At 42.1% G+C, this 20,994-nt stretch overlaps 1 protein-coding gene across 1 annotated transcript in view; it reads right to left on the bottom strand.

Annotated features, from left to right (window-relative positions):
* Nucleotides 1-20,994, bottom strand: part of Ly86 (lymphocyte antigen 86) — a 73,692-nt gene that overhangs the window by 24,120 nt on the left and 28,578 nt on the right. The window contains exons 2-3 of the mRNA NM_010745.2: nucleotides 19,868-19,954; nucleotides 17,901-18,029 (exon numbers count right to left, since the gene is read on the bottom strand). Of these exons, the coding sequence (NP_034875.1) occupies nucleotides 17,901-18,029; nucleotides 19,868-19,954 (216 nt within the window). The remainder of the gene's footprint in view (nucleotides 1-17,900; nucleotides 18,030-19,867; nucleotides 19,955-20,994) is intronic.

Below are 20,994 nucleotides of genomic sequence, written 5' to 3'. Positions count from 1 at the left end.
CAAGTAGTCATAAGTGAATACTGAGTGCACTTATACTTTTGACTTATTTGCATATGCAAGATCAGTAAACACCATAGTCCAAGCCCTTAGCTGTTGTCAGGGCTAATATCTGCCCTAAGGGCAATATCATGCTTATATATAGCTCTCGGTGGATCTGGTGAATATTAAAGTTCTTGTAATTATGATGTATTTACCATATTGGGCAAACAATTAAAATAGCAGAGTTGATTTTATGCAGACGATAAGCCAGAGAGCAATTGTTTCTTTAGACTGAAGAATTATTCGGGGACTTGGGTTGTGGCTCTGTTGGTAGAGTCCTTGTGCTACGTACATGAGGCCCTGGGTTTGGCCCATAGCACTGCACAAACTGGGCATGGTGAAGCCTGCCTGTGGTCCCAGCACTCAGGGGTTAGAAGCAGTGGGATGAGAAGTTCAAAGCCATCTGCTGCTATGTAGTGAGTTTGAGACCATTGTGGAAAACTCAAGACCCTTCCCCAAATACAAAATAAATAAATAAATAAATAAATAAATAAATAAATAACAGTTAAACACTCAGAAGACAACAAAAGGCCCAAGAATTCTTCACTCTGCAAGAAGTGTCACTATGAGACATCTTTCAATCCAAAGAGTTTAAACATGAGTTTAATATCCAAACTCAATTATGTCCTGTATCTTACATGGTGCACAAAAGTGTCATTTAGTCCCATATCTTGTAATTTGCATATATTTAAGTCCTATATTCTTGAAAAAAAGTGTCTGTCTTGGCCAGCCAGGGACAGAGGCACTGTGAATCAACAATTCTTGTGGGGTGAGTACTGTCTCCTGTACCTCTCTAGGATTCTAACATGAAAGTGACATTATTAAGTCCTTTCAGTGTCTATTGTATTGTGCTGTGCCTGTCAGAGATGTCTCAGAGGGGTCATTTATACATGTACAGGTGTACCCAGGTCCTTTGCATATGACTCTCATACTTGCCTCCCCCAGTTTAAAAATTGTTGGTTTAGTTGGCTTGAGTGGGTTGGTGCTTTAGCTTTTCATTCATTGTAACAGATATTGGGTCTAGTTCTCTAAGAGAGAGAAAATATTTATATTGGCTCAGGTTATGAGATGCTCCTGCCCATGATCAGGTGGCTCTACTACTTTGTGCTAGTGAGGACACCAAGAAACATCTTCAGAGCAAACCCATTTCACTCACGACTAGGAAACCAGAGAAAGAGACCTGAGGTTCCACACTTCCAATGACCCAAGGTCCTCCCATGAGACCCCGCATACTAGTGGTTCAGTCACATCTGAGCAGCACCATCACAAGGACAGAGCCTTTAAAGTAGGGGTCCGTCAGGGACTTTTAAAGCAAACTGTAACAGCTGGGCACATACCCACAAACCAATTCATTAAATAGTGAGTCATTTCTAAAGTCAGTTATTCACTTGGTGTTGTGAGATCAGTACCAATCTTGACCACTCTGGCTAGAATTCACAGATGTTTAGCTAGGATCAAGTTTGAGAGCAACATGCAAGTTATCATCAGGACTGGAAAAAAAAAATCTCATACTCATTGTTTAACCCATGGCCTTAGTCTGGGCCTTTATTCAAATTTCTTTGTTCATTTCCATTTTATGGTTCTACATAAAGTGCATGAGTTACCAAACTCCTTTGAGTAATTTCTCCCAATTTTTTATTTGGGTGGAGTGTGATGTGGAGGAGGCCTCTTCCTACTTTCCTGCTAATTTAGTTTCATGGTCAGTAAGTACCATAATTAATTTTTGGCTCTATTTAACTTATGTAACTCTCACCATCCTGAGATGGGATATTCTGGGAAACTCTTTGAATGACATTAAGCCCACTGACACACACATTCACTGAACTCTTGGTAAGTCAGATCTTAAAGGGACTGGGATGACTTTGTTTCAAGTTAGGCTGTTGGGTCTACACTGTGGTGTGAGTTAAAAATAGAAAAAAACAGACTTGGGGGCATTTCCTATATCAGATGTCTAAGGCGCTACCTTGTTGAGGCGCTCTGGAACCCTACCTCATCTGTTAGAATAAAGCTAGGAAAAAAAACCCAAATCATTTTCTTATGTTCTTAAAATATTATATTTCTGACTGCTAAATATGTGAGATTTACTCCCACTCCATCCACTCCTTCAGCATTAGCTGAGCATGGAACAGTTCACTTCAGTTCTGACAGTAATCAGGTTAGTGTTGACCCTAAAGGTCAAGGGCTCCATCCCACAAGACTGCCTTTCCTCTTTATCTCAGACACCAGCCGCAAGCCAGTAGGCTCTCAGAATAGTCATACTTTCTCCGCAAACAAGGGACTCACCCTAGCCTGTTCTTATGCTCGGTAATTTGCTAAAGAAGTTTGCAGAACCCTGGAAAATGCTTGCCGACATTTCTCAGCTCGTTCCTTGCAGAGAATAGAAGTGAACACACAGGCAGGTTATGTGGAAAGCTGTGCAGAGCTTCCATGGTTATCCTAAACACACTACCCTGCAGGGACCTGCACCCACACATTAGGGGTCACTCTGGATCTGGCCCCAGCATGGACAGGATTTGGTATTGACTAAATTCCCCATCACAGGGCCCCCAGTGGAGGAGCTAGAGAAAGTACCCAAGGAGCTAAAGGGATCTGCAACCCTATAGGTGGAACAACAATATGAACTAACCAGTACCCCGGAGCTCATGACTCTAGCTGCATATGTATCAAAAGATGGCTTAGTCGGCCATCACTGGAAAGAGAGGCCCATTGGACTTGCAAACTTTATATGCCCCAGTACAGGGGAACGCCAGGGCCAAAAAGTGGGAGTGGGTGGGTGGGTAGGGGATTGGGGGGGGAGGGTATGGGGGACTTTTGGGATAGCATTGGAAATGTAAATGAGGAAAATACCTAATTAAAAAATATATATATAAAAAGAAGACAGAAGTGCATGGTGGGATGGATGATTTCCAGGTTGTAATTTGACTTTGCATTTCTGATGACCAGCTAAAGAGCCAATCAAGACTGCCATCAGTAGAACAAAGATACTCATCTTTCAAGAAAGTTCTAGGGACTTGGTAGCTCTATCAGTGGCTAACATGAGAACAAAAGATCTTCCCAGTCCCTCTGAGGCTCAGGAAGTTACAAAGTGTTTTAGAAGCTGCTGGGAACCAAAGACAGAGACCATTTATTACAATCCACAGCACCGCAGAAGCTAATAACAAAGCTTCTACACTTCATAAGGTCCACAGAAGCTTTGGTTAATATGCATGACATCCTGGTACAGGCTCCTAGAGCAGTCAAGTGCAAAGATAATGCTCCGGAAATGAATAGAGCGCTCTTCAGCTATAATGGGGACTAGACTAACCTAGCTTGCTTCTGACTTCCAGGAATTTTTATTTAATTGGTCTAGGGTATAGACCAGTGGTGGGATCCTCAACATTTAAAGAGGAGATAATGCAATAAATATAATATAAATGTTATACTAGTTAATACATAGTATATTATCCACCATATAATATATAATGTCATTATACAATATAAATACATATTTTATGAATATACTATATATCATCTTACATGTTATATATAGTATTATGCTGCTTTCATTATGGTTCTATGTACACTATATTAAGTTCTATGTACACTATAGTTCAATGTTACACTATATTAATACATATAATTATCCTATATGGTATATATTATAATGTATGTGATATAAGAATATGCAGCTCGGCCCAGTATAATAACTCTTTTCAAGTTGATTATCTCAGGTATTGTGATACAATAATAGATAATGACTAACATACCAACCACATCCCAAAGATTATAAATTTCAACATTGCTATAGTTTGAAGGTGTCCTTCAAGTTTTATGTGCTGGAAATTAAATTTCTGAAGTAGTTTGTGAATGGCATTTGGATGTTGGAGTCTTTGGGAGGTAATTTGGACTGAGTAATGTAATCCTCTAAACATGATTGGCCCACATAGTGGCACTATTAGGAGGTGTGGTCTTGTTGGAGCAAGTGTGTCACTGTGGGGTTGAGCTTTAACTCCCTCCTCTTAGCTGCTTAGAAGAGCCAGTCTTCTAGCCACCTTTGGATCAAAATGTAGAACTCCCAGCTCCTCCAGCGCCATGTCTGCCTGCATGCTGCCATGCTTCCCATTACGGTGATAATGGACTAAACTTCTGAATCCATAAGCCTGTCACAAATGAATGTCTTTATAAGTGTTGCATGGTGTTTCTTCACAGCAGTGAGAATCCTAACTATTACAGGTGAGGTCAAAGAAGTGGAGCTTTCATAATACAACTAGTGGTTTTAGAATTAAAGGAGCAGAAACCTAGGCTAGCAGTTTGCTCCATTGTCCTATTTGAAGCTCTCTTCCATGTCCTGATGCAGCAAGAAGACTCTGACCAGATGCTGAACAGATGTATGGGAATTGGGTTTTCAGCCTCTAGAGCTATGAGCCAAATAAAACCTCCAGGTTCTGGCGTTGCTAAACTGTAGAGCACTTGTATAGCATAAGCCAGACTCTTGGTTCCATGCCCAGCAGTGCAAAGACAAACAAACAAATAAAGACAAACAAACAAATAAATAAACTTGAGTCCTTCAAAAATCATTAGGCCTCAGATGTTGCATTACAGCAATGGACAATGAAGGTGAACATATTGATGATGGTGACATAATATATTTTTATTTCACATTGCCTTTAAAAATTGGGCATGTGCTTTAGACTTACAGCACACAGCAGCTCAGCGGGCAACACTTAGAGGCTCTATCACTATATGTGGCTTGTGATCCCTGCACAGGACAGCAGGGGTCTAACTAAATAGAACCCAAATTAATATCTGCTTAGGCAACCATGTTGAATGGCTATGGATCAGATCAAAGTTAAACCACCCAATGGCAGGGTATTCTAACTGTGCGACGGTTCTTGAGTGTGGTAGGGACTACTCCAACTTGTCTCTTTAAGGTTAGTAATTAGGTGTGGTCATTAAGAGTCCTTAAGCCCAATATTGATATTGAGCATACACAGCAAAGCACTGAAAGTGAATGAATCTATTGACCCAGAGTAAGTGGTATAGATTGTTTTTCATCTGCATCCCTAAGCTCAGAGCCTGGAGGAAGAGGCTCAAAGGTCTCAGGAGAAAAGGGAAGAGCTGACATTAGATAATAGCCTATTTGACTCTGATTCAGAACTTCCTACAGATGTTCGTGGAAACAGCTGGTTTGACTATAGATCACAACATCTGGGTACACATAAGTGTTGCACTTATACTGTACTGTGGTTTGTTCAACGTGCCACAGCCTATGTCTACAAAAAGATGGAAGTACTTTAGTTTAAAAATACCTATTGCCAAAAAAAGTGTGACATACAGATACAAAGTGAGCACATGCCGTTGGAGAAGCGGTGCCAAGAGACTTGCTTGTCACAGGGCTGTCAAGTCTTCCATTTGTTAAACACAGTTTCTGCCAAGTGCCACGAACTGAGGTAAGATAAGATGAGGTGTGTCTGGATTCAGTTCCACACACCACTGTTTTTCTTGGAATTCTCTTAGATTTCTGTGGGGGAGGATATTTTGTCCCCCCAAAGCATAAATGATGGGCAGTCTGTGGGCTCGAGGACTGTCACTTAGCTTTACACTCCAAAGAACCTCTTGCCATAGAGCTAGCTGAGGTAGGGCAGAGGAGAAGAAAACTACAGTTTAACCGTTCATTTTTTTTCTCAACCTGAGCCATTTGGTAGTAGCTTTTTTTTTCCTGGCTTGGGAAGTAGCCAGAGGCCTCTAGTTTGCAGGCAAGTGCGTGGTAAACAGCGCTGAGCACTGGACTTGCAGATGGTGGCAGACTGTCTCACCCGCAGGACAGCAAGTTTTTCCTCACTCTGCTAAAATGAACTGCAACTCCCCCCGGGACTCTGTCCCATGCCTAATGTGGAAATAGCAGCTTGTGCTTGGGTTTGATGGCTCCGGTTCTCCCTGGTGTCACTTGCCAGCTTCCAAACCCAGTGTTAATCACAGCAACTGCCCTCCCCGCAGTAGGTTAAAAATCCCAGTGACCCAAGAGGCCTCTGAATTTTAAGATTTCACTTTTCTGGCTTATTTAATTTACATAATTATTTGTTCAGCATTTGTGCATCCCTTATTTGGTTGTTTCATACTGAATAAAATTTCCTGGCAGCTCCCCAGATGCCAGCCCCTCTGCCTGCGTCTGCAGTCATTGTCCCCATAGCAATAAGGAAAGTGACTGTGGGCTGTCTGCCCAGCATTCAGATAAGTCCAAGGCAAGCTCTCTGAGCTGCTAAACAGATTTAGACTCCTAAAACGGTTTGAGGGACCAGTATTTCTCCTGTTTTATTAATTCTATTAAAGCCACACACAGAATAAATAGTGAGGTTTCCTTGAACTTGGAGGAGCAAGACAATTTCCTCCATGTTAGGATTTGATGAGCCTCCAGTGTCTAGCAATGCAGCACCATCCTTACACACTCTCATCTGATGTGAACTGGTTGTTCCTGTATGCAGTCTATCATCTGCCCACACCACACTCGGCAAAAGAAGTGTTCATTATCTCTTTACTCTGTGATAGCTCTATCTACCAGGTCCACAGAGACAGGAAGCCAGAAATATTCCTGCCTTCAAGGAGTGCAGTTCTCTCTCTCTCTCCCTCCCTCTCTCTCTCTTTCATACACACACACACACACACACACACACACACACACACACACACACACACACCTACCTGAAGTTGAGATCAGGGCTATAGCAGAGGTAGGAATCATGAATTGTTTCCCATCACAGAACAACTATTTTTCCTATCTAAATGCACCCCCGTTATGGTTAATTAGTATCTTTGCCATCTACTCCCCAACACTATTCCCTGGCTTTGGCAATGGCTGAAGCAATGAATCTGGTTGGGTTCGAAAGACGGATTAATAGGTTAAATCCGTATGGAAGACAAATGGAAACAAATGTTACAGGTCAAAGGGACCACTTATACACAGTACCTGTTATCACACAGGCTGCTGGGGGAACGTGATAACCTTTTGGCGAAACGCTAAAGGTACAAACGGAGCATGGGGCAGGATGTGCCTGAAGAAGTATGACATTTAAAGACTTTGCTCATTCCAGAATATAGAATTTGGAATGACCCAAGTTTTCAGCAACAGATGAATGGATAAAGAAACTATAATTCATACCCCAAAGAATATTATTCAAACATGAATGCATATAGCCAAACACCTTGTAACAGGATTCAGATAACTTTAAGGCAGGCAGGAAAGCAATTCTTTACTTAGATCTCTCAGAGGTGGCACATCAGGGGATGAGCTACCTCGCAGGCTGGCCTGCCATTTTGTTTATTCCTGTTCAGTGTGAACACCACATGTGGTAGCTTTGAATCATGGATTTATAGATCTCTTATCTCAGGCCAATAATGTCAGAGATGGCAGAAAATATCCTAGGTTCATCTTGGCTTCCCCAGAGCTCTTGGCACCACATATGGGACTTAGTCATTGCGGTAGGGGGAAAGGAATCAAGGAGGGATGAAGCCAGGAGAAAGAAGACAGTATGGCCCACAAACGAGAGGAAGGAAGGGAGAAGGAATGGGACAAAGGATTGAAGGAATTGTGTTGGATAAAGAAACTATAATTCATATTTATAATGCATAACTATAATTCATAATTGTGTTGGGGTGTCTAGTAAGTGTGGCCAGGAGGGATGGGGCTAGCCTAGGCAAGGACGGGTAGAAAAGATTAGACAACCTTTTTTTTTTTTTTCAATAAAAATACTTGCAAATCAAATGTAAGGAAACATAAGAAAGTTCATTCATCACAACCAAGTCCTTTTAATTCCAAGCATGCAAGGATGGCTCAACACATGGTAAATCAAAATTGCAACAGCTCACACAGTGGGCTCAAGGGCAGAAATCACATGGGTATTTCAACAGATGTAGAAAAGGCTTTTTACAAACCCCAACATCTCTTTATGATAAAAGTCCTGGAGAAACTTGGAACAGAAGGGACATACTTCAACGTAATAAAGGCTACATATGACATATCCACAGCCAACAGGGTATTAAAGGAGGGAGAAACTCAAAGCATTTCTATTAAAGTCTGAAATAAGATACATGTATCTACTTTACCACTCTTTTAAAATGTAGCGCTGGGAGTCTAAGCTAGAGAGTAAGACAAGAGGCATTAACGAGAGAGATACAAGTAGAAAGAAGTCCAACTGTCTGTTTTCAGATGATATGATTCTATACATGATATCTCAAAGACTACCAGAAAACTCTTTTAACACTGTAAAATGGCAGCATATAAAGCCATCATACAGAAATTTGTTGCCCTCCTATCTACCAAGGACACACATGTTGAAATGAAACAGAAAATCCCACTCACAGTAGCCATCATAAATATAAAATAATGGGAATATATCCCACCAAGGAAGTGATGACCTCTGTAATGAAGACTTCAAAACATCCCGAAGAGGCCCAGTGCTCAAGGGGAAGACACTGAAAGATGGAAGAATCTCATGCATGTGGGTTGAAAGAATCAATACTGAAGATGGCCATTTTAACCAGAGACACTCTAAAGACTCAAGGAAGTCCCCATCAAAATGCCAACATCGTTTCTTCTCAGATACTGGAAAAAATTTAAAGATCCATTCAGAAACATAAAGTGCTTAGTTAGCTAAAGCAATTCTGGACAAAGAGCAATGCTGGAGGTACCAACATATCCAATTTCAAGTTTATGTGACAGAGCTACAGGAATAAAAGCAGTGTGTTGCTAGCAGAAGAACCCACATGTAGAGCAACAGAAGATCCAGACATAAATGCATACAGCTATAGACACTTGCTAGAAACACTGGGAGAAAAGCTTTCTTTCTTTTTTTTTTTTTTTTTTTTTTTAAAGATTTATTTATTTATTATATGTAAGTACACTGTAGCTGTCTTCAGACAGTCCAGAAGAGGGTGCCAAATCTCGTTACGGATGGTTGTGAGCCACCATGTGGTTGCTGGGATTTGAACTCCAGACCTTCGGAAGAGCAGTCGGGTGCTCTTACCCACTGAGCCATCTCACCAGCCCCGAGAAAAGCTTTCTTAAACACATGGTGCTGGGAAAACTGGATATACACAGAGAGTAGAATGAAACTAGGTCATTCTCTCTCACCTTGTGTGAATATTAACTCCATGTGGACCAGAAAGCTTTAACATAAGGCCTGGAACTCTGAAAATTCTTCAAGAAAAGAAAAATAAGAAGAACACCTCAAGGGCTGGTGAGATGTCTCAGTGGGTAAAAGCACTGACTGCTCTTCCGAAGGTCCTGAGTTCAAATCCCAGCAACCACATGGTGGCTCACAACCTTCTGAAACAAGATTTGATGCCCTCTTCTGGAGTGTCTGAAGTCAGCTACAGTGTACTTACATATAATAAATAAATAAATCTTAAAAAAAAAAAAGACACTTCAAGATATAGGCATAGGTAATGACAGTTTGAATAGGACTTCAAAAGCTCAAGAAATGAAGCCAAATACTGACAAATGGAACCTCATGAAATAAAAAATCATTCCTATGGCAAAGGATGTCATTGTTTGGAGAAAGTGGCAAGCTATAGAATGAGAAAAGACCCTTAGCAATTCCATATCTGATAGAGAGTTAATACCTAAAATAAATAAAGAACAAAAAATTGGACACTAAGAAAAACAAATAACCCAATTAAAAAATGGGAGACAGAAGTGTACTGAGAATTCTTAGAAGACAAAGCACGAATGACGGAGGGACAAAGACATGCTCAACATCCTTAGTCATCAGGAAAACGCAAATCAAAACTACTTTGAGATTTTATCTTGTACTAGTGAGAATGGCTAAAGTCAATAAAACAAATGCTAGCTCATGCTGCTGAGGATGTGGGAAAAGGAGAGAGCTTGTCCATTGATTTCAGGAAAGCCACGATGGAATCGGTGTTTCAGTTCCCAGGAAGTTGGGAGTAATCTTCCCCAACATCCAGCGCTCTTGAACATATACCCCAAAGACTCTACATCTGACTGTAGATAAAAGACACTTGCTCATCCGTGTTCATTGCTGCTCTATCCATAAGAGCCAGAAATTGGAAACAGCCTAAACATCCATCAACAGATTAATGGATAATGGAAATGTGGTACATTTATATAATGGAATATTTCTTATCTGTTAAAAAGAAAATCATGAAATTCACAGATAAATTGGAGCTTAAAAAACCATGCATTCTCTTATATGGGGATGTTAGCTGTTAGGTCTTTGATAAGCAGTGTATAATTCATATAATCACAGAGATTAGTGACAGCGAAAGAGACTTGTGGGAAGGGAATGATCTCCCTAGGAAAGGGGAATAGAATATATCATTGTAGAGAGATGGGAGGGGGACTGGATTAGGGGAATTAAATGGGGAGGTGGAGGAGGGAAGAAGGAGAAAGATGGGCCATGGGGAAGTCTAGTACTGTCAAAGTTTCTTAAAATAGATAGGCATATCAAAGAAACCTATGTAGAGTCGCCAAATAATGGGAGAGACAAAGCTCCAACTGGAGATCTTTTGTAACCAAGTGAAACTTCCAGTGCTAGGAATGGGTTTCATCTGATTGAGTTTTTGACCAAAGAGGGTCTGTGGAAATCCCCAAATAACTCAGGCTACTGCTGAGGCTATTGATTTCTCTCCACAAACTGATGGTAAGGTCCTATTGGTGAAGACAACACTTATGTATCTCCTTGAACAGGAAGAAGTCAACCTGGTACCTAACTAGAGCATCTGTACTGAAAGTCACTCTGCATGCAACCATGGATAAAGGTAAGTACCAAGCTAGCTATAAACCCAGCAATCTGCAATGTTGGCCTGCCTGGATGATATCCTGGTGTCATAGTGGCACAAATGTAGGAGTAACCAAGCACTATTTGATTAGATTTAAGGACCACTTCACAAGATGGAACCCATCTGGATGGAACCCTGACACTGCTCAGGTGCCCAATAACTTGAGACTAAATAGATTATGGACCAAGGAGGAAAACTAAATACTGTTGTTCTGCTAAAAACATAAGAATAAAATGACTCCTAACAATATTCTGCTATATTTATAGATCAGTGTCTCATGCAGACACCATCAGAGACATTTCTACATACTGTAGATGGGAACTAATACAGAGACCCACAACTGGACAATGTGTAGAGAGTGAGAGGCCTTGGAACACTCAGTCCTAAATGGGATGTCTTTGTCAAAAATACTCCCCTCAGGGCTCAGGAAACTGTGCAGAAGAAATGAAACAGTTGTAAGAGCCAGAAAAGATGCAGGCCCCAGTCCTTAGAGGGGGAGTGGACATGCACTCACATCCCTAACCAAGAAGCTATCTCTAACTGGCATCTACTTGCAAAAAATTAGTTCTCTCTAGTAGAGTCTTTCTGGGGATATTAACCCTGCTTATGGAGGGCCCCATGCTAAGCAGAAGATGGCTAACACAAAATGAGCTCAAGGGTATTTCTGAGGATTTATTTGCCTCATACTGCTTTGTTTGGGTAGTTTTTATTCACACTGGTCTTTGTGTGTATATTACAGTCTCCAGTTTTATATTTTTAAGGGTTTTGTTTTTGTGTGTGTTTCTTGTGCTGTTTTTTTTTTTTTTTAACAAAATTGCGTTTGTAGGGATAATCTCTTGTGTATGGTGGTGAAGACCTGCTAGCAAAAGGTGGGAAGTGGAAGGTGAGAGTTCTCGTAGACAGGCTGGAACTGTGGGAGATAGTTGGATGGGAAGATTCACGTGGACTCAGAAGAAGTTAGATGTACTAAACTGAGGAGAGATAACCAGCCATGTGGCAGACATAGAATAGTTTAAACAGGTTAGACAAGCTAGTCAGGGAACAAGTCCAACTAAGGCCTAAGCATTGTACACAAAAAAGCTTCCAAGTCATTATTGGGAACTGGGGAGCAGGTGGAAAAGCATGGGGTTATGTTTGTTTTTGTCAGAGAGGGAGAGGGAGAGGGGGAGGGGGAGGGGGAGGGGGAGGGGGAGGGGGAGAGGGAGAATTGAGTTGAATAGGTAGAGGTGGGGTCTGGGAGAAGATGGGGAGAAAAATTGTGATTAGAATATGTTGTATGAAAAATTATTTTCAATAAAAAGAAGAAAAAAGAATGGGATGTCTTTTCTATTCATACATCCAATAGAGGATTAGTGTCTAAAATGCACAAAGAGATTAAAAAGACTAAACAACGAGGAAACAAGCAACCCAGATTAATATTATGGGCTAAGGAGCTAAATAATATTGCCAAAAGAAGAAATACAAATGGTCAATAAATACTTTTAAAATTGTTCAACACCCTTATCATGGAAGTGCGCATTAAGTCTATTCTGAGATTTTTACCTCACCCTTGTCAGAATGGTTGTCACCAGGACAACAAATGACAATTAATACAGCTGAAGATATGGGAAAGAAGAGCATTATTTCCTGCTGGTAGGAGTTTAACCAAGTGCAACCATTATGAATTTCAGTGGGGACATTTCTCTAATAAGATAAAAGTAGACCTTCCATATGACCCAGCTATACCACTCCTGGGCATCTAGTCAAAGGACTCTATCCTACTGCTATTCACATAGCAAGGGAATGGAATCAGCCTAGGTGTCTTTCAACAGACATGGATAATAAATGAATAATAAAAATGAAGCACATATACACAGTGGAATTTTATTTAGCCATAAAAAATGGGATTATGTCATTTCCAGGAAAATGGAGAGGACTAGAAAATATTATACTAAGGAAGTAGCCCAGGCTCAGAAGGACAAACACCACACACTCTCTCTTATGTGTGTCTCTTAGCTTCTAGTGTTTTATATATGTGTATTTCTGTGGGCTTGAGGGAAGGCAGATACCATGAGATTAGGAAGGAGCCTATGTCAGGGTAATAATTTCTCTATGCTTTCTGTACTGAACTTAACACTCACAAAGTCCTGATTAGCATCTGCCATTTGTGAAAACTTTTAAATTCTTAATTATGTTCTAGGAATTGCTGTCCAGAATCACTTCCTGATGTAGTTCTTGGCTGCTGATGCTCCAGCAGATTGTGCCATCTTGGTGGTGTACATTTTTCCATATTAAAACAGTATAGAAAAGAAAAGAGATTGATTGAAGTGTTCATCGTGCTGAGGGAACCTATGGATGGACTCAACTCATCAAAGTCTCTAGGGCATAAAGGTGTAATAGTGGCACTCACATGTCGGTGGCAAGCAAGAGCTGTCTGATTGGACTTCAGGTCCACCCAACCGGAGGCAAATCACACTTGGTATTGGAAACCTAGCCAGTTTCTCAGGACTAGTGAGGTCATGGAACTTAGAAGAGAATCTACTCTAACCACTCTGATACACCAGCATAATTCCTTACAGTATGCTACATCTTATACCCAAAGGTAAGTGTAGCTACCAACCCTCATCAAAGAAGCCTCTTTTTTTTTTTTTTAACAGCAAATGGAGACAAACACAGAAAACTACAGCTGGACACAGTTCAGTGATGTACAGATCACGGAGAGCCCAGCCTCATCAGATTCTTCTACATCACAGGTCCTGCATCTATGGACCAGGGAACATCAAGGAAAAGGGGCAGAAAGACAGTAAGAACCAGGATATCAAGAATTCTGCTGGGCTGGTGAGATGGCTCAGTGGGTAAGAGCACCCGACTGCTCTTCCAAAGGTCCAAAGTTCAAATCCCAGCAACCACATGGTGGCTCACAACCACCCGTAATGAGATCTGACGCCCTCTTCTGGTGCGTCTGAAGACAGCTACAGTGTACTTACATATAATAAGTAAATAAATAAATAAATCTTAAAAAAAAAAAAAAAAGAATTCTGCTAAGTAACAGTCGGTCCTAGAAACAGTTGCACAAAAGGGCTGGATCAAGGGCAGTGTCAATAAATACAGTAACATAGAAGTGGGAACAATTTCACAGGTCCTACCCCTAGACAAAGAACTATAGGCCACTAAAGGCTGCTTGTTGGGAGGAGAATTAGCCTTTCCCAAGAATGAACCCTTACTGAAGAGTAGACACCTTAATTAAAAAAGGCCCTACAGATTGTATTTATATTTATTCAAGAGTATATAATGCATATACATACACGTATACAACAATAACAAAGGAACAAGCATATCAACTTGAGAGTCAGGAGGATATGAGAGGTGTTGGCTGGGAAGAGTTGGAGGGAGAGAAGGGAGGTGGAGTGATGTAATTCTATTTCATTTAAAATATATTTAAAAAAATCTAGAGGTCACAGAGATGTCTAAGTGGGCAAATAAAGCACTAGTTAATGTAATGTGAGGAGCTAAGGCTAGGCATGTGTCACGGTGACCTAGAGAGGCCCTTATATGAAGCTGTGAAGGTGACGCTTGGATTACCTTGGAGACCTCAAGATGTTGGAGATGCCAGAATTGTTGGATACCTGTCAAGGGGAGCTGCTAACAGGGAGTGGAACAAACCCAAGAGAGAGGAGTGTGCTGTAGTCAACAAAGCTACAAGAAATGAGAGGTCTGCGGAGTGCTTTGATAATAGACACAGAGATACAGGATTTCAAGTTTGCGCAGCTGGTGTTTGGTCTTGCTTTGGTTCAGTATATCTTTACTATGCTTCCTTACCGCCTGTTTTTGGAAAGGTAATGTATATCCTGTGCCATTACATGTTGGAAGCATCTGATCTGCCTTTTGATTTTGATTTTATAGGGGATTACAGTTAAGAGATTGCATGAGTCTTAGAAGAGACTTTGGACTTTCCCGGGGTGAGCACTGTTATAGACTATGGGGATTTTGGAAGTCTGACTAAGTGCATTTTGCATTATGATATAGCTACAGGCCTATGGGAACCAGGGAGTGGGAATATAGTAGGTTGAATAAAAATGACCCCTAGAGGCCCATAGGGTGTGGTACTATTAGGAGAGATGGACTTGTTGGAATAGGTATGGCTTTGTTGGAGGAAATGTGTCTTAGTCTCTTGCTGCCTGCAGGCCCAGATGTAGAAGTCTCATCTCCTTCTCCAGCCCATGTCTGCTTGCACAGTGACATGCTTCCTGCCATGATAACAGACTAAAGTTCTGAACCCGTAATCTAGTTCCAATTAAACGTTTTCCTTTATCAGAGTTGCTATGGTCATGGTGTCCCTTCACATCAGTAGAACACTGACTAAGAAAGAAGTCGAGTTCAATTTCCTGGAACCCATGTTAAACCAGACAGAGCAGCACGTGTTTGCAGCCCTGGCACTCCTGGGATAAGATAGGAAGCAGAGACAGGAGAATCCCCAGAAGTCTTCAGGCCAGCTAGTAGCAAATAGCAGGAAGGGGAGGCCCTTTACTGGAGGATGTCCTTTGACCTCCAGCATGTACACACACAGACACACACACACACACACACACACACACACACACACACACACACACCACTCCTTTCCACTAAGTTGAAAGAGGAAAACAAATACCACTTACAGTAATTTAAAACAGAGTTCTTAAGTGATTATTCTAAATAAGCTCCTGGCTAAAACATGTGCGTACAGCCATATATCCCTTGTTCTTTGATTCACTCATTTTGTTTTTCTTAGCTAAGATTATAGACCTGGAAGCTAGCCTTGCTGGGTTCCAGCCACGGGTCCCTCACCAGCCTATGACTTGGCATAGGCGGCTAAAATGCTGTGCCTCAGATTCTGTATTTACACATTTGGGGAATATTGACAGCACCCCCTTGTGACTTTGAGCTGGCAAGGAAATGGGTTTCTGGGTATAATGCTTTTAGAACAGTGGCCAGTATAATGCTTGGTGCATGTGTCTGAGTGTCTTTGTGTATGTGTGTGTATGAGTGTATGTGTGTGTATGTGTGTGTGTATGTATGCCTGTGTCTAGTATGTGTGTGTGAATGTATGTGCAAGTGTGTCTGTGTATGAGTATATTTGTGTATTCGTATATTTATGTATGAATGTGTAAATGTGTGTGTATGTGTATATGTTTGTATTGAGTGTGTATATGTGAGAGTGTGAATGTACGTGTGTGCTTGTGAATGAGTGTGTATGCATTTGTTGAGTGTGTCTGTGTGTGGCTGTATGTGTGAATGTGTACCAAGATTTCTAAACTAGTGCACATTTGGAGCACACTTGGCCTTCTGTAGCTGCAAGTTTGGAGCCTCAAATTCCAATTGTGGAAAGAAAAGCTTTGTGTGTGTAGGGAGAAGTATGTTTCTGAGATGTATAGAGCTTTCCTGTCAGGAAGTCCTACCAATACAGAATTGCCACTACTTATATCATGTTGACATTAGGCTTAGTAAGTGATCTGAAAATGATTAAGATAGTCTTCAATATATGTGTGGGAGCAAACGTTCTCCATTTGTATGAAAGGCTTAAACATCTGAGGGGTCTGGAATCCCCTGAGAGTTCTAGGACCAGATACCAAGACCCAACTGTGCAGGGGACAAATGTGATGTGTGACACTTCCCCAGACCTGTAGTCTAGCGTGTGTTATGAGTGGAGACGATGCTGGTGGCAAGCGCTCCAAGAGAGCTCTAGACCATGTTCTCAGGGGAGAGGGCCAGCAAGGATGGGGGAATCTGAGTGGAGCGCAGCTCATTGTGCTAAATCATGGCTTCCCTTCCCATCTGGTGGCTCTTCCTCAATTTCTGTTTGCTTTTCTTGCAGACAAACATCTTTCCCTCTGTATCCATGGGTATGGGAAGAGGACTCCAATGCCTTCTATGTTTTTTGTTTAAAAAGGACAATTAGGTCATGTCTTAGTTAGGGTTTTACTGCTGTGAACAGACACCACGACCAAGGCAACTATAAGGACAACATTTAATTGGGGCTGGCTTACAGATTCAGAGGTTCAGTTCATTATCATTAAGGCAGCAACATGGCAGCATCCTGGCAGGCATGGTGCAGGAGGAGCTGAGAGTTCTACATCTTCATATGAAGACTGCTAGCAGAATACTGATTTCTAGGCAGCTAGGATGAGGATCTTAAAGCCCACACCCACAGTGACATGCCTACTCCAACAAGGCCATACCTACTCCAACAGGGCTACACCTTTTAATAGTGCGACTCCATGGGCTGAGCATATACAAACCATCACAGGTCATTTTGACAGGATCCTTGCTACTTAAAGGTCTGGGCTCTTGGAGTGGAGGAGAAACGGTCAAGGGTGTGTTTCTGGAACATGCGTTTAAATTGTACACCCCATGGTCAATGAAAACTGGCAGAAGGGAGCAGCTGGCAGAGAGCAACTTCTGGGGAGCCCAGTGCAGAACAGACCCAAGTTCTCATAAACAATAAAGCATCTTTGGGTCTGGAAGGGGAGGGGAAGGGAAAAAGAGAGGTGGAGACATGTGGGTGAGCTTGCCTGTGCACCTGCAGATCAAGCCTACTCAAAGTCAAAGCCTAGTGGACTAGAAAGAAGGGAACTCAGCTCACACAATGGGGTTTCTGCTTCTTTAGTTGGAGCCTAGCTACCTGACATCTCCATCAGGCATCCCTGCCCCCGGGAGGGAGGTGGGGAAAGCCGTGACTTTTAGCAAGCCTTGTTCTGTTTTCTTTTTCTGAGTTGTTGCTGTATGGGTGAGACCTTAGTACAGCAGAGATGATCATAGAAAACCTGGAAACAAGCTGACTCCTCATAGGTTTTTGGAAACTCCTGGTTCTTTCTGCTGCCAGTCTTTTGAGTAAGATGCTGTTACATTCAGGAAAAAGCCTCCATTAGAACAATCTTCTACGCATCTTCTTTCAGCACTTACAGCATCTGTCTAAGGGAGGCTCTCTGCACAGCATTGCCTGGTATTTTTATGCAGCAGATGCTGATGAATAGGGTGTGGGTTGCCCTCAGATGAGTGGGGAAGAGTCAGGACTTTGACCCCTGGGACCCTGGTGTCAGGTACAAGCAGTCAGTAAGCTTTCTTACCTCCTTTTCTTCTTCCACAGAATGAGAACTTGGGCTGGTCCTCCTCACAAAGGGGATAGGAGTAGTTCAGAATAGAAGAGCCTTTTGCCATCAGAGTTATGTCCAGAAACAGCTTTCTGATATCCTGTCCTATAGAGAAGAACAACTTCAGCACTCCGTGTTTCCCCTGCAGGGAGGTAACTCAAGGCTCAACGGCACTGTCTAAAGGAACTCTACAGCCTTCTGCCTGCTGTAAGTGGGGCCGGACCACCCTTTGCAACAGAGCAGCACTTCTAGCTTAAGTGTCCACCTGTTCAGGATGAGGCAGCTCACTGGCTATCTTTTCCTCTTGATACTCTCAGCACTCTGCCCTATCAATGCCTACAAGTCTGGCCTTTCGAGTTCCTTAGTTCCTTACTGCTATTTATCTGTCATGATAGTAGCAAGGCAGGGCTGGGTTGGCGTATTGCCACTGCTGTTGAGTAGCGGATGCTGCACATGGCTCCCCAGGGAATTCCAGTGAGCTCTGTGGGTGGCATCTATTTCATTCTGGCCCCCTTCCCCTTCTTTTGTCTCTCATCCATTCCTCTTCCCTCTTTGTTTCCCCGCCTGTAGCATTTCTCCAGGCGCTCTATGTCCAGATAGCGTGCAGAGTTATAGGGAGACCTGGTCACACGAGAGTTCTTGGTCTTTGAAAATATTCTTCTCTTTTCTCTAAAGTGATTCTGGTGCTCAAATTACTGAATGCCTCTGCTCTGTTTTGAGAAAACTGGCCTTCTACAAAAGGGGATACTTTAGTAGCTATGACAAACATACTGGTTTACTGTAATGGCATGGGCAACCAAGAAGCTACCAGGAAGTATGTGGGCTCACATCCTGGGGTGGGAGGAAAGATTTAGTCCCTTCCCCCACCCCTCCCCCAATATATAAGAACTTCCATTAGTTGTTTGGGAAGCAAAGTAATGTGAGTAACAGACCATGCTGTGGATAGAGCAGATTTGCTTGTGGCAAAGGTAATAAGCAAGCCTCTTGTCTGTAGCAACCAAACAATCCTTCCTTCCTTCCTTCCTTCCTTCCTTCCTTCCTTCCTTCCTTCCTTCCTTCCTTCTTCCCTCCCTCCCTTCCTCCCTCCCTTCTCTCTCTCTCTTCTTCCTTCCTTTCTTTTCTTCCTTCCTCCCTCTTTCTTTCTTTCTTTCTTTCTTTCTTTCTTTCTTTCTTTCTTTCTTTCTTTCTTTCTTTCTTCCTCTCTCCCTCTCTCTCTTCCTTCCTTCCTTTCTTTTCTTACTTCCCCCTCTTTCTTTTTTCCTTCCTTCCTTCCTTCCTTCCTTCCTTCCTTCCTCCCTCCCTCCATCCCTCCATCCCTCCCTTACTCCCTCCCTCTCTTCTCTCTCTCTTTCTTCCTTCCTTTCTTTTCTTCCTTCCTCCCTCCTTCTTTCTTTCTTCCTTCCTTCCTTTCTTTCTTTCTTTCTTCCTTCCTTTCTTTCTTTCTTTCTTTCTTTCTTTCTTTCTTTCTTTCTTTCTTTCTCTCTCCCTCTCTCTCTTCCTTCCTTCCTTTCTTTTCTTACTTCCCCCTCTTTCTTTTTTCCTTCCTTCCTTCCTTCCTTCCTTCCTTCCTTCCTTCCTTCCTTCCTTCCTTCCTTCCCTCCCTCCCTCCCTCCCTCCCTCCCTTCCTTTCCTTCCTTCCCTCCTCCTCCTCCTCCTCCTCCTCCTCCTTCTTCTCTCTCTCTCTCTTTCTCTCTCTCTCTCTGCTGTCTATGGTGACCAGGAGTTGACAGTATGGAAATGAGCATCTGGAACCTCTTTAATACAAAAGCCCAGCATTTCATTTTCATGATCATGAGGGACTAACTAAAGAGGGCATGTGAGAGGCAAAGGTAGGATAGTTGATACAGCCTGCTCTGCTGTGCTAAGTCAGCGTGAATCATCGTATGTGCAGAGGAGGAGGAGGCTCTGCTATGCTTCAAGTCAGGGTAATCGAGTCTACTTACTCAGAATGATGCCAAATCTAATGTTGAGATTTGATTGGATCTGCTTGGAACACTGGTCAATGGAAAGGCCAAAATCCTGTAAGGGATCTGCCGAAGAGGACATGGAAAGATGAGTCATGAGGACACCGCAAACTCATCTGCACAATCTGCACTAATGATTTTTACAGGACAGACTGAAGTAACCAATACTTAGAAACACCTGGAACATTTCAGCACTTCCTCGCAGTCTGTCCATGGTCCCTGTTGTGCTCACTCTAACAACAGGGCCTCAGGAACAGATGACAAGTTTAGTACTTACTGTTTTCATCGTTGCTTAAGTTCTTTTAGCCCCTATCATTAATCTTGCTAACGGAGGGAGATGTGTGTAGATACTCACTCACAGTGAGCCTTTACATTTCTGCTTTACCTTAGGCCACCTTGTCCCACTCAGTGCCCCCTTTCTGCTCTATGCAAGGCACTATACTAAATAGTTAGGGGCTAAAGATAATGTGTTTCACGTGTAATGTTTCTTTATTCACATAGCACCTTATGAACCAGAATAAAGAGCAGAACGAGTCTTCTGTCCCTACCCTGAGGCAGGTGGCAATGTGCAGCACACACACACACACACACACACTTGAAAACTCCAGCCCTCTGATTCACTTGTATACTTTCATTTCTTGCTAATTCTTGCCTTTTGTGAAGCTTCCCTCACAGTGTTGAGAGTAGTTGTTTATTCTCTGAATTAGAAAAACCCAGTCGTATCTGATGTACTCTTCTAACTGTGTAAATATTTCTAGTCATCCTTCAATATCCATGAGGAACGCATCAGGACGCCTATGTACCAAAATCCATTGATGCTTAAGTTCTTGATATAAAACATCCTATTTCCATAGAATCTATGCAATCCTCATATATATGTGTATGTATATACATATATATTCATTTTTAAAATAGATGTGTGAATTCCTACATGTTTGTATGTGCACCACATGGGTACTCGTGAAGGCCAGAAGAAGGAGTTAGATATTCTAGAACTGGAGTTTACAGACAATTGTGAGGCACCATGTGGGTGCTGGAACCCCCAAATGGGTTCTGTGCAAACCCTTTTAACTAGTGAGTCATGTTTCCAGACTCCTCTCCACACA

Source organism: Mus musculus, chromosome 13 (assembly GCF_000001635.26).
Source record: "Mus musculus strain C57BL/6J chromosome 13, GRCm38.p6 C57BL/6J".
In the NCBI taxonomy this organism is placed as follows: domain Eukaryota; kingdom Metazoa; phylum Chordata; class Mammalia; order Rodentia; family Muridae; genus Mus; species Mus musculus.
The sequence above is the reverse complement of the archived record's forward strand: the minus strand, read 5'-3'. Positions and strand labels throughout refer to the sequence as shown.